At 43.8% G+C, this 18,626-nt stretch overlaps 1 protein-coding gene across 1 annotated transcript in view; it reads right to left on the reverse strand.

The window, feature by feature from the left end:
* Positions 1 to 3,206: 3,206 nt before the first annotated feature.
* Positions 3,207 to 18,626, reverse strand: part of LOC123760823 (putative tyrosinase-like protein tyr-3) — a 28,573-nt gene continuing 13,153 nt past the window's right edge. Inside the window, exons 2-4 of the mRNA XM_045746607.2 lie at positions 10,587 to 10,703; positions 4,085 to 4,210; positions 3,207 to 3,930 (exon numbers count right to left, since the gene is read on the reverse strand). Of these exons, the coding sequence (XP_045602563.2) occupies positions 3,833 to 3,930; positions 4,085 to 4,210; positions 10,587 to 10,703 (341 nt within the window). The 3' untranslated portion in view covers positions 3,207 to 3,832. The remainder of the gene's footprint in view (positions 3,931 to 4,084; positions 4,211 to 10,586; positions 10,704 to 18,626) is intronic.

Raw genomic sequence — 18,626 nt, forward strand, 5'->3', positions numbered from 1 at the left:
TGGGAGGGATATTGACCTTGTGTGGGGGACTACTATCCTTGCGGTGGGTTTCTCCTCCTATGTGGGATTACTGTCCTCGTGAGGAGATTACTGTTCTTGTAGTGGATTATTTACTCTCCTTGTGAGGAATAATGCCCTTGTGTGGGGGATTTCTGTCCACGAGAGGGATTACAACTCTTTTTTTATTACACGTCCTCTCATTTAGGCTTCGATAACCACATTTAATAATATATCAAATTAATGTCTCATTTGACGCATAAATGCTATGCTCTTTAGAGTTTTATTTCTTAGCACTGTGCCTGTTAGAGCTATGCTTAGTAGAACTGTGCCAGTTGGAGCCATGCTTGTTAGGTCAGTACACGTTAGAGTTGTTCTGTTTTAGAGCTGTGCCCGGTAGAGCTACACTGCTCCTTTTTTCACTGCTATAAATGACATTTGATTGATAGTCGAAAATCTGCTGAATTGATATACATAAATGTATACGCAAAGGAATAGATGGAAAAACCTGAGAACGCAGCTTTAAGAAGCTGCGGTTGCTGACACGGATGATACATTATGATTTGTAAAACTAAGAACCGGACACAAATCTTACTGATTATGCCACATTCACTGATAAGCGAGTACAGCATGATAACCTGAGCGTTGGTGCAGAACAATAATTCAACGGTGAAAGGAGAACACACACACACACACACACACACACACACACACACACACACACACACACACACACACACACACATACACACACACACACACACACACACACACACAACCATAACAGCTTCTACCTTATCCCTCACTGAACCAGTTTTAACGTGTGTGTGTGTGTGTGTGTGTGTGTGATGTTAAGCTTTGACTATCTACCTTGGCAACATATTTAGGATTAAAGCTGCAGTAGCAGGGTTTGGCAAGACTCGCTCTCACAGTTAAAAAGCTTGGAACGGATGTATACACAGAGTGCTTTACCCCGATATTTTTTGTGTGTATATATGCACGGAAAATACTTTAGTCCTGGACGATGTTCAGGACCAAGGTATACTGGCTGGTTGGCTAGTCAGCTAATGTGGTGGCTATATTATCCCTTAATATCTCAAGAGGTTACACTCAAGAGGTCATACTTAAGTGGTCACAATCAAAGAAAGCACGGTCATATATACCACAGTAATGCCCACCCAAAGTGGCCACATTCAAGAGGCTACATGTAAAAACGACACTTAAGAGGTCACACTTAAGGAGTAAGACCCTTCAAGAGGTCACACTCAAGGTGCAACACCTTCAAGAGATCACAGCCATATACGCCACAGTAATGCCCATATTTGACCAATTACAACCGCCTCGTTTGGACACCCTCATTCATACTTTTGGCACAGATGTTAAAAATAATCGTTTTTGTCTGTGTGTGTGTGTGTGTGTGTGTGTGTGTGTGTGTGTGTGTGTGTGTGTGTGTGTGTGTGTGTGTGTGTGTGTGTGTGTGTGTGTGTCCAGGAAGTATCCCTGGTGTAGGTGAAGGGGCCTTCGCCCCCCACCAAGCTGAGTCTCACTACCACACTTCATAACCACACACACACACACACACACACACACACACACACTTCCCGCAGCCCTACCTGCGACACGCAAACAAATAGGTAAGACGGAAGGACACAATGGAAACAAAAGAGATAAGAAAACAAAAGAGTTCATTAGTTGCCTATGTAGTTAATATGCATGTAGCTAACGACACAGAGTACACGAACCACGAGAGCTTCACCAGTTACAGTCAAGTGAGCAAGGAGAGAGAGAGAGAGAAAAAACAGATGTCTGGCGAGAAGCGTAGCGGAGCGAGATATGAATCATGAAATAATGGGCTAATCTGAGACACGAAGACAAATAGTGCAGGGGCACCTGAGTTCAGAGTCGTCTGAGTGCAGGCACCAGAGTTCAGAGTCGTCTGAGTGCAGGCACCAGCGGAGATACACCAGAGTGTAGATACAAGAATGCAGGAGCTCTAAAGTGCAGAGATCAGAATGTAGAAAGAAATGTGCAGGCACCAAAGTTAAAAGACACCAGGGTGCAAAAGCACCAGAGTGCAGAGGTATCAGTGTCCAGGTAACAGAATGCACTCACCAGAAACCAGCAGAGTGCAGACACTAAAGTACAGGCTCTTGGGTCCAAGCACCAGAGTGCAAAGACACCAGAGTGCAGAGGCCCCAGACTACACCAAAGTGCAGACAGCACTACAGTAGAGAATGAGTTAAGGTACTCAAGCAGCCTAACACTCTAAGACTGTGTACAGTCAATATTCAACTGCAAACACTATACGACCATATAAAGTCATTATGCACCTGTAAATAGTCACTATACGATTGTATACAGTCACTATATGACTGCACAGTCACGACAACACGTCCTGGCACTGTCACGCCCACAATTTCTGTCAAAAATTCGATTTGGCACTTCCAGGAGTCCCGGAGAATATTGAATGTGACAAGAACTTAAGAGCGAATAAAAGTTTATATATATATATATATATATATATATATATATATATATATATATATATATATATATATATAATTATTCTGTTATAGCATTGACAGTAACTCAATGCTTTCACAGAAAACATATCTTATTAAATAAATATGATTTTCTTTCAAATATGCATGAAGAAATCAGATAATTTATGTTTATCGTACACCAGAACTCTTAATTAACATGATTTAATTCATCACAACTGTGATTAAACATGTTTGAAGTTAACACTGCTAAGTTAACCTTACTTTTTAATCATCTTGGCTGTGGTTTAATATAAATTCATTCATCACAGTTGTGGTTAGAAGTGACTCCAAACCTTGTGAGGTACTCAGTCATGACAGCTCAGTCAACACAGATACGTTGACAAACTACAGTGAATTGTGATATTAACATATTGGCCCTGGAAGCCGACCTTTCGACGAGAATTTGTAGTGACAAAGTAGTTATTTCTGTACATTAGTCTAGTGTGGGAAACATTTATTGAGCGTAAAAAACCTACATACAGGTGCTGAACGTAGAACACCTGAATACAGGTGTTCGGTTGAACAAAACCACAATACCAGCACCAGATAGTGAAGTAAAATTAGAGTATATATATATATATATATATATATATATATATATATATATATATATATATATGTATATATATATATATATATATATATATATATATATATATATATATATATATATATATATATATATAATATAGTAGTGACCATAATGCCATGTCTCTGATAGCTCAACCACACACGCTTCTAGAGTCACTATATTCCGACTACACTAGATATAACTAGAAATGATTTTATCAGATACGAAAACATGGCAACAGTACAATGAGTACATCATGTCAGGCAGCAACTGAAATAGATGGTTGATAGTACTTTCCCTTCCTGTGGGCCTATAGGCGCGCCTGTGGGTCTATTGGCGTTTTAATGAGGATATATCAGCACTGCTGGCTGTTTGGGATGATTCCTAGCCAAAATAATACCTCATTTAGGTTTCCTAGCGCTTGGATGATGGTCCGGCTGAGCTGAGAGCTATTTCCAGCTCGTATGGCTATAGTCACGATAATTAAGAGTTATTTGCAGTTTCCCTCCCCGAGAGGACACATTCTCTGGGTTGCTAAGCCTGGCTCATTTAACCAATAAGTGTATTTCTAGTGTCTATACGTGAACGTTTTATTGAGCTAAGACAAATCCTTTTCAGGTTACAGCACTGAAATTGTCTCGTTTCCCCCGTCCTTACGGAGCCTTGACCAGGGTTATGACCGTGACCTCACCGGTCCCTCCGGGAGGCGTGACCCGGCTGTTTACCCGTGGATGGTGTTGCCCAACTCCGGGTGGAGGCGCATGTAGTGCTCCCAGTACTCGTCAACGAAGTTGGCATGGATGTGAGGCACGCTGTGATCTGCAATGTTAAAACAGTTTCATCAACATTGTTTTATCTTGTTTTTTTATGCGACTTCCGTTAGCAATATTACCTCCTCCTGCTCCTCTTTCATCTCCTTCTTCTCCTTCTCTCTAAAAAAAATCATTTCACATTTCTACATTGTGCGACTTACCGTTGGCGGGCTGGCAGAAGGTGCAGGCTCTGGCGCAGGTCTTCCTCATGTAGGGGTAGTTCCTCTCGCACTCACCGTTGGTGGCCCAGGCGGCGCACTGCTCGTTCAGGTCCTTACAAGCCTCGTCTGCAAGTACGAGACGTGAGGCTCTATCGTGCACGTGGGCGGGTGGGGGGGGGGCTGTGGGGTGGGGGGGGGGACTGTTGCGGGGGGGAGGCTGTGGGGGGGGGGGGGCTGTGGGGTGGGGGGGGGGGGGACTGTTGCGGGGGGAGGCTGTGGGGGGGGGACTGTGGGGTGGGGAGCTACAGTGTCGGTGGGGGAGTAGATGTATTCCATTATTTTCAAGTACTACAGGGCTGTTGAAGAGTTCCATTACAATATTAGTGTTATTTATATATGTATATATATATATATATATATATATATATATATATATATATATATATATATATATATATATAATATCCTCTTCTTCCAGGCTACGAAAGGTAGTTACCCTATATATCTTTATTACAACAACAAAATATACGCAAACAGGGATGACTTATGTAAATTCACCGTTCCGGTCACATTTTGTTGATAATATAAGCAGCCCGTCTGGTTACGTAAAAGACGAGGATATAACATACGGTTAAGCCAGCCAGTGATTCAGGTGGTCATAGATATAATATCAAAAGTGTGTAAGACGTCTGAGAGAGTTCCCCCCCCCCCTCCCCCTCTTGGTGCACTATTTCTTCTTGCATAATTTCTTCTATTTCGTTATATTATGAGTTTTAACACTGTATAACCTATTACAATATGTGCATGAATGTCTTTCTTCTCTCTACTTCCTTCTAACTTGTTTCACGCCCTGTCTTATTAATTTCCTGCGCCGTCGGCGTGTTATATGTTCACCAGTGGCGCCGGCGGTCTCTTTTGAGGGCTGTGTACCTCTATAGCTCACGTTTCCAGTCCTCTCCTCTTACACTGCTCCGCTGCACTTGTCCACCTCAGTTCAGCTTCTACTGAAGGCTTGGAACCACGTCAAAAGTGCACTAGCTGTTTTTTTTTTCAATTTTCAGTGTGGTCATTCTGTACACTTAAGATCAGTGTTGCATAACATTATATAATATAATATAATATAATATAATATAATATAATATAATATAATATAATATAATCAAATGCGCATGTATAACCTGAATAGCACACAGGCTGCATTTTAAATACTTAAAAATTCCAAATGTCCTTGCTGGGCCTAGAACCTCCACCCGCGTGATGCAAAACTGAGTGCTTTACCACTGTACCACTACGCTACAACAGCTTGCAAGAATCTTTATGAACTCATTCAACCCCATGTCCGAGTGCATTCGGGCTATGTGATCAACTATTTCAAATCTAGTCCAGGTTTAGGCCACGGAACATACACCGTCAAATATTAAATCTGAATAGTACACAGATGTGATACACTGGCGCTGCACCCACAGACCCATTTGATTGCATCTCTACATTTTACAACATGGACAACATTGACGACAATTCGACGACAATTTTTACAACACTGCACCCACGAACCACACGAAGACCACCACAGTCATCCAGTACTTTGTCTATACAGAAGACTCCGTCTATGACTGTTTCAAATCAGCCCCCCTCCTGGAAAGCTCCAATAAGCTTCTGCTGTACCCTCCTTCACCCTTGAACACAAATCAAAATACACAGTTCTAGCTCGCAGTGTAGAGAGCACAGTTCTTGATTCACTGCAGGACATACCAACACCAATTCGAGACATCGATCACAGGAACAACATCTCTGTCGTGGAGATACACCTCCAACCAGGTCCCAAGGTACTCAAAATACGACGTTCCTCTCCTTCTGAGGTCAACAAACAACTGCAACTGGAGGAATTAAAACACTCAACACCAGTATTCCTGCCTAATACAATACCCCCCCCCCCCCCGCTGCTGAATTTCTTAACCTAGATTAATGTTTGCAAGGTTGCCAATACAATCATGATTCCAAATCTTGCAAAGACTCCCAATACTGCTCAAATGCAGTATTGGGGAACTTTTGCAATAGCCGCACATGAAGAACATTAAAATGCAAATCCTGTATGATGGCCCCCCTCACTCAGTAGTTCACAACTCCTGCTCAGTCAGGAAACAAGTACTTAAAGTATTTTCGCAACAATCTCAAACCCAATCTCTATATCACAACCCTCAAGGTTAAGATCAACCCAACCATCACCAGCACACTCAACACACAAACATAAATAAAAAATAATAAATGTTTATTTAGGTAAGGTACATACATACAAGAGATTTTACAAAGAATGATGGATTTAATGATAGGGCTAGTACATACAATGCCTAAAGCCACTATTACGCAAAGCGTTTCGGACATGTCATACTCCAGTGTTATGAAGAACAAACACAACATACACCACAATCAAACCAACACCACTCAGCACATTCACCTTCAACCACATCACACTCAACCCCACAACACCCTATACGCAACCAAAATCAAGACATCATCTTTGCCAAAGTCACAACCAACATCCAGTCAACCACACACACACATACCTCACAAGGAAACATCCGTGCCTTCGCTGACTGACCCTCAGTAATCCTCTCGCATAATACACTACGTATCGTAACCATCCCATCATCACTTTGATCACCAGCTGCAGCCTTTTCCCCACAGTACAAATGTCTCCACAATGTTACACTCCGAAACAATATATCCTTCATAGTCCTCCCTGCACCGCCGGCCGACGCATCTCCAACCGTCACAGAAAACGTACTGACCACCCTTACAGAACACCCTAGACTACAATAGCTTGACCCAACCATGTTGCCATCTTAAACCATCTGTTGGGGCAACCATCTGTTGCCCCACCTCTACCCTACCCTACCCTACCATACCCTACCCTACCTAAGTCACCAGCAACCCCTGGGGCAATCCCTTCCCCTACCAGCCACACAACCAGACCAGCCACGCAACAGTAAAGTAAGACCAGCAAAGTTTCTTTCACCCTGAATGCTCCTGTTACCTAGCAGTAAAGAGGTACCTGGGAGTTAGTCAGCTGTCACGGGCTGCTTCCTGGGGTGTGTGTGTGTGGTGTGGAAAAAAAAAAGTAGTTAGTAAACAGTTGATTGACAGTTGAGAGGCGGGCCGAAAGAGCAAAGCTCAACCCCCGCAAAAACACAACTAGTAAACACAACTAGTAAACACAGTAGAGATCCTCGATTTCCCCGAAACTCTACACCACCTTCCCCAACAGCCTCATCTAGAAATTCTTCTCTGACTTGATCTACAGCACCCGGACATGACAGTAGGGAATTATTGTGAAAAAACGTGCGAATCCTGACGGCTTAATTACCATTAATGATAAAGAATTTACCATTTTCAAACTCCATTGGGAAAACATTTTTCATTTACACTCACCTCACCCTTTAGCACCTCCTGACAGTTGTCACGGGGAGGCGCCAAAATGGACGACGCACCTCAAGTGACGACATCATTCACCTTGACAATTTTAATTCACAAACAGAACTGCAAACTTCCGTGACAATGGCCAAAGTCAAGATGGTTCTCACTGGTAATTATCGTAGAACCCATGTTGAATCTGGCATTGGCCAAACCCTCCTTAGACAATTAACTGACGTCATAATTACTACTTTCATTGACTTGCACAACGCCTCTCTCGCCTCTAGTTACTTCCCTCTTCCATTTAAATCAGCAACAGTTTTTCTTATTCCAGAATCGGATAAACCATATATTGACCTCTAAAGACCAGTAAGCCTACTTGATCCATTAGGACAAGTTTTTGAACGATTAGTCAACATCAGACTCAGACATCTCTCTAAAAGGACAAAGAACTACTCACAATCAGTTTGGCTTCAAGCCACATCGTTATACACAAAACGCTTCCAACATCATGGCTAACTACATCCCCATTAATCATTACCAGGGACAAACATCTCTTTTGAACTCAAGGCTCTGTTATTGCTCCTCCCCTACACATTCTGTACATAAATGACATTCCTGACCCAATTCACCGAAACTCACTTTCTATATATATCCAACGCTGACGATGTCACTCAACTCATTACTAGTAACACAACAGACAACCAATCGTGAAAATCTCAGGACGAAATTGACATAGTGACATCCTAGGAGTACGAAGTCGCATTCAGAAAAACAATTTCTGCCAAGTCAAAAACCACTTCTTTTTGGCAAAAAAAAACACAAACACACAATACCTGTCAAACTTTATACCCCTTATCTCCAAATCCTGTATACCTTCCTGTCTCGCTATCGACCACTGCTCCGGGCCCCAACACTTGATCATTTTATTTATTTATTTATATATTTATATATATACAAGAAGGTACATTGGGATTGTGAGGATACATAGCATAGTGATTACAATCTTGTAAAGCCACTAACCATAATCATATCATAACCTACGCTCCCACACACGCACAGCGCAGAAACACGCCGTAGCCCAGCAAGCACCAGGTCAATACAATACAATACAATACAATTTTATTTAGGTAAGGTACATACATACAATAAATATTTACAAGGATTGTTTGACTTATAGCTATAGCTAGTACATACAATGCCTAAAGCCACTATTACGCAAAGCGTTTCGGGCATAAAACCCGTTTCGGTCAACTATACATAAATACGACACGCCTAAACCAGCACCAAAATTCCCATTATGCAAATCACTCATTCGTCCCTATTAAAGCTCCACTTGCCCTTTCACAAGCAGCAAAAAAAATAATATAATAATAAAATGACAAAGAATACAAAAAAAGAGCACTTGTGGTGGTTACACAACACTCACACACACACAACAGCTCAGTTGTACACTCCACTAATTACTGCAGCGTAATAGACTTGATGTTGTCCGCGTTGAGACGTCCCCCCCCCCCACCCCCACCCCTTTCGAGTACTTGTCCCTCGAACCATTGACCAGACATCAAGCAGCTGGGCTAACCCCTGGCACTTTCTCACTAAAAGTCAACTCATCTCCTCTCCACCTAATTCTTCTCCTCTCCTTACTTACCCGCTCTCCCATTGGTCACTCTTCACTATATATAGTCGTCGTCTGAGCCTGGGTTAGGGGTGCATATGTATCAATTTGATTATTTCTTGAGCTGGTCTTAAGATTTTGTCTGCGTTGGCAGACTTGCCTGTCTAATCCTGGTTTACTCTGACAGACGTCCTCTTTATCACCTCGTCTGTTTCACTGTTTAGACTTGGTATATCGCAGTTAAATGCTAACGAAATGTCCCAGTCTGTCTCTCTCTCATTTTTTACACACAAGTGGGTACAGGACTAGACGCTTTCTGAATCCTGTTAGTCCTGGAAGACGATATATTTGTATTACTGCTCAGAAAGCAAAGGCATGAGGTGAAAGGAAACGCTGCCAAAATGTTTCTGCTCCGGCCAGGATTTGAATTCGGAGCTGACGGCTGCTAATGGAAGTAGTTCATCGCTTGACAACAACATAACCCCCTCCCCCCTTCTCTCTCTCTCTCTCTCTCTCTCTCTCTCCTCTCCTCTCTCTCTCCTCTCTCTCTCTCTCTCTCTCTCTCTCTCTCTCTCTCTCCTCTCTCTCTCTCTCTCTCTTTCTCCCTCACTCTTTCTCCCTCTCTCTTTTTCTCCCTCTCTCTCTTTCTCCCTCTCTCCCTTTCTCCCTCTCTCTCTCTTTCTCTCTCCCTCTCCCTCTCTCTCTCCTCTCTCTTTCTCTCTCCTTCTCTCTCTCTCTCTCTCTCATCTCTCTCTCTCTCTCTCTCTCTCTCTCTCTCTCTCTCTCTCTCTCTCTCTCTCTCTCTCTCTCTCTCTCTCTCCCTCTCTCTCTCCCTCTCTCCACATCACCTACTCAGCCAGTCTCCAGTGTCCCGTTGCTAGCCTCCCCCTCCCTCCCTCCCCCCTAATAAGTGACCAGCAGAAACCTCTGTGGCATTTCCGCATATTCTGCCATGTTTGTGAGTGTGTTTGTGCCCATTTCTCTCTCTATATATCCGTGTGCGCACGCGAGTGGCATATTGCAGGGCACGGAAGAATATATAAATATATAAATACATATATATTTATTTATTTGTGTATTTATGTGTGAGTGTAATACACGTGAAATCTCAACAGTGTAAAACAGATACGCGATATAAGTTAAACTCACTCCAACCAACATTTCTTTGGTAAGGTCATATATATATATATGTCCCTTAGGAGCCTTGACGATTCTCTTGAGTCACACACACACACACACACACACACACACCACACAACACACACACACACACACACACACACACACACACACACACACACACATATACAGGAATCTGTACACCAGTTGATTGACGGTTGAGAGGCGGGACCAAAGAGCAGAGCTCAATCCCCGCAAGCACAATTAGGTGAGTACAATTAGGTGAATACACACACACACACACACACACACACACACACACACACACACACACACACACACACACTCACTCACCTTGGACGATACACTGATGACACGACTGGGCGCAGTTGACATGCATGTAGCCCCGGTTCTTGTAACACTCTCCGTTGGCCGCCCACTGAGGACACTGGGCGTTCCGGTCACTGCAACCTGCCGGAGGACACAGACGGAGAGAGATTTTTGTTAGTCGTGTTAGAGAATGGTTTCTGAGAATGTGGGAAAGGGGGGAAGGGGGTGTTATTATCATCGTAATTTTTGTTGGGGGATGTAATGGTTTATTGGTAATGGATCGTATTAAGAGGAGCACTGTATATAGGGGGAGCCCTGTAGCAGTGCTCTCCTATATATCCTTTCTATGCACTCTAGTAGCTCTTTAGCAGCTCTCTAGGAGCTCTCTAACCTTCTCTATGGACTGTAGCAGCTCTCTAACCCTCTTTATGTACTCTAGCAGCTCTCTAATCCTCTCTATGGACTGTAGAAGCTCTTAACCCCTTTATATATAGAACAGACGAAATTATATATATATATATATATATATATATATATATATATATATATATATATATATATATATATATATATAATGTGTGTGTGTTCTGGTTAGCATTATATGAATAGATGACCACGTCTGTGATAGGAACAGCGAAAAAAAATCCTGTTACTTATTCAAGAAAAGTTCACTTCTTAAGGAGTAATTACCACATTGGAGATTATTTACCAATACGTCTTTTGCTAATGGTTTAACGAGCGTTAACTTCCAAGTGGTTTTGGCTAACCGGAAGCGCAAGAATTCAGACATCCCACCTAACGTCTTGCGGTCGATGTTGATTTGTCGGAGGTAATATGAAAATTACATTTGTTGTTCACTAAAGCACCGGGAATTATATGCTGTAGTCCATTGCATCAAAATACGGTATTTAAAGTGTAGGGAATATATGCTGGGATTTTAATTTTTGTAGGGGAGTAGTTGGCTATTATTTGTCTCATAAAAAATGAGGCAATTTTTTTTCGTTGCAACAGAAATGGTTTTGAGTAAGATTCCACAAGAGGGAATCGAGGAGTTTGTACACGGGTGATGGGGGTGGGTATAGGGGCATACAAGGGTAGCAGGGCGGGGGTGAATGACCGCCTGGGCGCCCCCAAACAAGGCCCTTTTGAGATACCTGCGTTCTTCTCCTTCATAACTGTTCCGTAACACACACACACACACTCTCCATCACAACTCTGTCCTTCCCTCCTTGACCCGTCATGTACTGAGACACCCCCTCCCCCCCCCTGTGTGTTGCTCAACACTTCCCCGGTTGTCCAGCCTGTGTGTTGCTCAATACTTCCCCGGTTGTCCAGCCTGTGTGTTGCTCAACACTTCCCGGTTGTCCAGCCTGTGTGTTGCTCAATACTTCCCCGGTTGTCCAGCCTGTGTGTTGCTCAATACTTCCCCGGTTGTCCAGCCTGTGTGTTGCTCAACACTTCCCCGGTTGTCCAGCCTGTGTGTTGCTCAATACTTCCCCGGTTGTCCAGCCTGTGTGTTGCTCAATACTTCCCCGGTTGTCCAGCCTGTGTGTTGCTCAACACTTCCCGGTTGCCCAGCCTGTGTGTTGCTCAATACTTCCCCGGTTGTCCAGCCTGTGTGTTGCTCAATACTTCCCCGGTTGTCCAGCCTGTGTGTTGCTCAATACTTCCCCGGTTGTCCAGCCTGTGTGTTGCTCAACACTTCCCGGTTGCCCAGCCTGTGTGTTGCTCAATACTTCCCCGGTTGTCCAGCCTGTGTGTTGCTCAATACTTCCCCGGTTGTCCAGCCTGTGTGTTTGCTCAATACTTCCCGGTTGTCCAGCCTGTGTGTTGCTCAACACTTTCCGGTTGCCCAGCCTGTGTGTTGCTCAATACTTCCCCGGTTGTCCAGCCTGTGTGTTGCTCAACACTTCCCGGTTGCCCAGCCTGTGTGTTGCTCAATACTTCCCGGTTGTCCAGCCTGTGTGTTGCTCAACACTTCCCCGGTTGTCCAGCCTGTGTGTTGCTCAACACTTCCCGGTTGCCCAGCCTGTGTGTTGCTCAATACTTCCCCGGTTGTCCAGCCTGTGTGTTGCTCAATACTTCCCGGTTGTCCAGCCTGTGTGTTGCTCAACACTTTCCGGTTGCCCAGCCTGTGTGTTGCTCAATACTTCCCCGGTTGTCCAGCCTGTGTGTTGCTTCTCTCAGAGGCTCTACGGTTCCTCACTAATTCAACAAACTCTCACGAGTATACACCTATACACACGTATTTTTTAGTGATGTTTTCTAATCTCCGAAATTAAGAAATACAAAACAAGTACTTTAATCTCTTAGCATATAATCAAAAAAGTACATTAAAAGTAAAATAGAGATATAGAAAAGTTCAAAATATGATCCAATTGAAACTCATTGTCGGTTTTAACTTTGTTAAGCACCTGGCTGGCCCTTGAAATGGCGACCAAGAACCTAAAGTTGGTCGAGAACTACCTGACATGGGCGCTGACGCAGGAGAGAAGCTGGAACTGGCTGCTGTACACTCTGGTTCGCAAGCTACCTTTCATGGGGAAGTTTTACACGCCTCCCCGCGACCCCCTGCGGGAGTGGGAGGCTCATGCGGCCGCATCTGGCGCCTGTGGGAGTCGCTGACGATCACGGGCGTCCTGGCTCGCTACATCCAGCAGGGCCACAGGTCAGCTTCCTCAGCACCTGCCTGGCGGAGGTTCACGACTTTCAGCTTCACTTCAGTTGCTTGGTGATGGTGGCGGTGATTATTGTCTCCCTCTGCGTCGCCGGCAACGCCTTCGTCAGGCAGTGGAGGGCGAAGGTTAAGGAGTCGAAGGACACAGGAGGAGGGACGAGAGACTGATCACTCGGCAGAGTGAGGGTGTAGGTGTGTATAGATAGCGTGTACGTACAAAGAGCGAGGGAGGCTGGCGTGTATAGGCTGGCGCGCAGTGCAGGAGAAAGCGCGGGTGTATAGGCTTGCCTGTATAGCGATTGTGGCAATCCGCCGCTGGCGAGAGAAGAGCCACTGAGGTTCTCTTCCTCTGGCGTGTAGTCCTTCAAGCTCTCTTCCACTGGCGTTGAGCCCCTTGAGGCTCTCTTCAACCCTTGAGGTTTTTCTCATGTATATCTACTATATATGTGGCTCTGAATTGATGAATACTTTGGGAGCACTTTATTTTTTTAGTTCTATTTTTTTATTGAGGGTTTTGGTATACATTTTCTGGGAATTATGTGGGAGCCCATCGCGTGGAACCAGGGCTTGCTTACCCTCGTGTAGATAAAAGACTCTCGAACCATCATTTGTTGAAATGGGGGGCGGCACCCCCATTCTTGACGTAGTCTGTCTAGCACTGGGACTTCAACATCTCTATTGTATTCCACGCCAGGGAGGGGGGGGGGTCTTAATTGCTGCTGTATTCTGATGTTAAGTTAATCTTACGTTCAAAGATTCGTGGGGCTGCAGGAGTGGTTGTTGGTTTTTATATCGTTTTCCACTACTTGTAGTTTACTAGAAGGAAAAAGAAAGTTTTCCCCTGGTGATAAGTATAGCTGTATTTTTATTTATGGTTAAAGTTACTGAGACGGGCAAATCAGAGTAAAAACTCACTGATTTTGCTGTTTATTTTGACTTGGCATGAATTTTGATTCGTGTTCTATTGAACTTTGAGTCCTATAGTATCCTGCTCACATTGCTATACATGATTGTGGGTTTATCGAGCATTATAGGCTCTTTACCAGCTCTAGACTGAGGCACTACAACAGGTGTGTGTGTGTGTACTCACCTAGTTTGTGTTTGCGGGGGTTGAGCTCTGGCTCTTTGGTCCCGCCTCTGAACCTGTGTGTATGTGTATGTGTATGTGTGTGTGTGTGTCTGTGTGAGTGTGTGTGAGCGCGCACGCGCATCAGCAACATAATACGCTCCAGCAGGCCGTGTCGTACCCCAGAGGCAAGCGTTTTAGAGCAAGATCAAGGTCACAGATGTTGTCTTCCCGGTGCTGGAGGGCTGGGGGCTTCCCACTTGCCTTCAGTCCTCCTCCATCGTCTCCTCTCCCACCGTCCCTCCCATTTGCCCTTCCACAACCACCATCATTTCCCATTCCATCAACCACAACTACCAGCAACAACAATACGTCTACCTACTTCAACTTTGTTGTAGTTGGTAGATGTATTTTTGCACAACATGTCTACCACAAGCACAATTATGTACTCAGTTGTACTTACGAAGCGTTGAGCTTCGGCTCTTTGGCCCCGCCTCTCAACAGTCAATCAACTGGTGTACAGGTTCTTGAGCCTACTGGGCTCTATCATATTAACATTTGAAACTGGTTTATGGAGTCAGCCTCCACCACATCACTGACTAATTGCATTCCATTTGTTAACTACTCTGACATTGACAAATTCTTTCTAATGTCTCTGTGCATCATTTAGGTACTCAGTTTCCAGCTGTGTCACCTTGTTTATGTACCATCTGTGATAAATAGTTTGTGTTTGTGCACCCCTGTCAATTCGTCTGAGAATTTTGTAGATGGTGATCATGACTCCCCTTATTCTTCTGTCTTCCAGGGACGTGTGGTTTATTTCCCGTAGCTTTTCCTCGAAATACAGTTAGTAGTTAGTAAATACACTTAGGTGAGTAGAGAGAGTACAGTTATTAATTAAAATTACAGTACAATACAGTTAGAAACTAGTAGTAGTATCCATCAGTCTCAGGAGACTATGGAGTTGCGCTCTGGTGTCGGCCTGGTGTGGAGTGGCCTCACCAGGGCCGCAAAGCCAGGGTAGGTTGATTCGGGGGAGAAGCTGTTACCCATGCAGCAGGTCCCCCCTCTCCAACGGCGCTGAAAGTCTCCAATGGAAAGGCATACACCAATACCGCCATTGGCGGTATTGGCGTTGTATTGGTATTGGCATTGGAAATATTGCCGGAACAACCGTGGACATTTTTCAAGAGGAAACTAGATTTATTCCTCCAAGGAGTGCCGGACCAACCGGGCTGTGGTGGGTATGTGGGCCTGCGGGGCCGCTCCAAGCAACAGCCTGGTGGACCAAACTCTCACAAGTCAAGCCTGGCCTCGGGCCGGGTTTGGGGAGTAGAAGAACTCCCAGAAACCCATCAACCAGGTATCAACCAGGTAATACGATTGGTTTCCAGCGCCGTCGCAGGAACTGTGAGTTCCGGGGTTGACCTCGAAGGTGGTGAAGAAGAACCAGGGACTACAGGGTAATTGTAGTTAGAAACTACAATTACAGTAAAGAGTACAGTAAGAGAATACAGTAAACAAAACAGGCGGAGATGCGTGAGAGGGACTAGGAAGGGGAGGGTGAAGTGTGCCCCCAATATGTATATTGTCATTAGTAAGTTAGCAAGTGTTGAGCAAAGCAAATATCATTAGCAATTTAGCAGACTGTTCGTTTGTAATGCATGTATATGTATTCACAAACTGATGTGTGTGTGTGTGTGTACTCACCCTATTTGTACTCACCTATTTGTGTCTACAGGATCGAGCATTGACTCTTGGATCCCGCCTTTCGAGCCATCGGTTGTTACAGCAATGAGTCCGGTCCTACTTCCCTATCATACCTAGTTTTTAAAATTATGAATAGTATTTGCTTCCACAACCTGTTCCTTAAGTGCATTCCATTTTTCCAGTACTCTCACGCTAAAAGAAAACTTCCTAACATCTCTGTGACTCATCTGAGTTTCCTCCTCGTGTGTGTGTGTGTGTGTTGTGTATGAGTTGTATTCAAAAGTTTCATAATACATTATTGAGTGAAATAAAGGAATATGAGAAGAGAGAGTGATGATGTACTAGTGAGAGTACTGCCCTCTTGCCCTACCTACCCTACTGATACCCATCCTCATCTCTACCCCACACTCTACCTACCCTCATCTACCTACACCCACTGCTTGCCTCTTCTTGCCTTTCTCATCCTCCTGCCCTCATATCTCCCCCCACCCCCTCCCCCAGACTCTTCCCCCTCCTCCTCTTTTGACAATCAGCAGCCCACCCCTGTCTAGGACCCCTCCTCCCCCCACCCCCCCCCCCGGCCACGACCTTGGGTGTGCCCAGGAAGACGAAGCTAAAACAAGTTACTAACGTTTTTCTACTTACGTCATCCTCCGCCGGCTCCCCCCCCCCCACCCCCCCCTTCCCCCCACCAGTCTCGCATCCCCCCCCCCTCATCCCCCCCCCCTCTTGTATTTTCTTGGTCATGAACATGATCTTCTACATCATAAAAATTTCACTGGACGTGGAATCACTAGTGCTAAAGGCGATATATATGTATACACACACACACACACACACACACACACACACACACACACATATATATATATATATATATATATATATATATATATATATAGATATATATATATTATATATACATATATATATATATATTATATATATGTCGTACCTAGTAGCCAGAAACGCACTTCTCTGCCTACTATGCAAGGCCCGATTTGCCTAATAAGCCAAGTTTTCCTGAATTAATTGTTTTTCGACATACCTAACCTACCTAACCTAACCTAACCTAACTTTTCCGGGTACCTAACCTAACCTAACCTATAAGATAGGTTAGGTTAGGTTAGGTAGGGTTGGTTAGGTTCGGTCATATATCTACGTTAATTTTAACTCCAATAAAAAAAAATTACCTCATACATAATGAAATGGGTATTTTATCATTTCATAAGAAAAAAATTAGAGAAAATATATTACTTCAGTAAAACTTGGCTTATTAGGCAAATCGGGCCTTTCATAGTAGGCTGAGAAGTGCGTTCTGGCTACTAGGTACGACATATTATATATATATATATATATATAATATATATATATATACTATATATATATATATATATATATATATATATATATAATATAATTTAAAACGGCATCCAGTGTCAAATCAGGGGCTGGTAATTCATCACAGTAGTTTCAGACAACACCACCATCATCTAGCACACTATAGCACCTTCCATAGTGTAGACAGGACTGGCCACAGTGAAGTACTGTCAACAGTATGCTGACCACAGGCAGTACCGTAGACAGGACTGACCTCTGGCAGTCACCAAAGACGAGTGAATGTTCCCTTCAGAAAGTTTCAAGCTATCCTTTTGTTACCTGGACCTTACCTTACAAAATAATACTCAATAATTTAAGAAATGACTACACGAAGGTTACACAAACAATTTAAACATTGATTATGGGACTAGAGAAAGAGAGAGAAAAAAGCTTTTCTTGGATGAAAAAAACTACAAAATTGGAAGATGAATTCAAAATAAATAAGAATGTGTGTGAAATGTCTTAGACAATTATGCTGGTAGCGGCCAATATGTTGTGTTGTGCTGAGTCAGCGCCATCTATTGTGTGGACGTGTTAGCTGTACCTGCTCGGTGGATTATCCCCGTGTGTGGGGGCCATCAGTTGCTGTGTTTACTGGTAGAACTGTACATTAATGGTGTTTGAGTCAGCGCCATCCTGTTGTGTGGTTTAGAGGGGGGACGAGTCAGCTGTGTTTTTGTATGGTGGTAATCCAGCCTCTTCTCTATAGATCTGGGGCAGATTCACGAAGCAGTTACGCCAGCACTTACGAACCTGTCCATCTTTTTCTCAATCTTTGACGGCTTTGTTTACAATAATTAAACAGTTAATGAGCTCCGAAGTACCAGGAGGCTGTTTATAACAATATCAACAGTTGATTGGCAAGTTTCATGCTTGTAAAATTGTTTTATAAATGTAACCAAAGTCGTCAAAGATTGAGGAAAGATGTACACGTTTCGTAAGTACTTGCGTAACTGCTTGGTGAATCTGGCCCCTGACAAACGTCAAATTTTAAGTGGGTTTGTTTTAAGCCGAAGCGTTTCGATCATTAGCGGCCTACCTAACCTGACGAACCCGTGAGCCTCGTTAGTCCGAGGAGTCATCGATATTACGGTGTTAAACAATTAGTGGCCAAACGCTCGTTAATCTAAACGCCAAGAAATTTGTTAACACGACTTGACTATATTCGAACGTTTCTTGAAAAGCATTTTTAACTCTTCTTCTCTCTGTTCGATTTCCACCTCCAGAGTGT

The sequence above is a fragment of the Procambarus clarkii genome, chromosome 21, assembly GCF_040958095.1.
Source record: "Procambarus clarkii isolate CNS0578487 chromosome 21, FALCON_Pclarkii_2.0, whole genome shotgun sequence".
Taxonomy (NCBI): domain Eukaryota; kingdom Metazoa; phylum Arthropoda; class Malacostraca; order Decapoda; family Cambaridae; genus Procambarus; species Procambarus clarkii.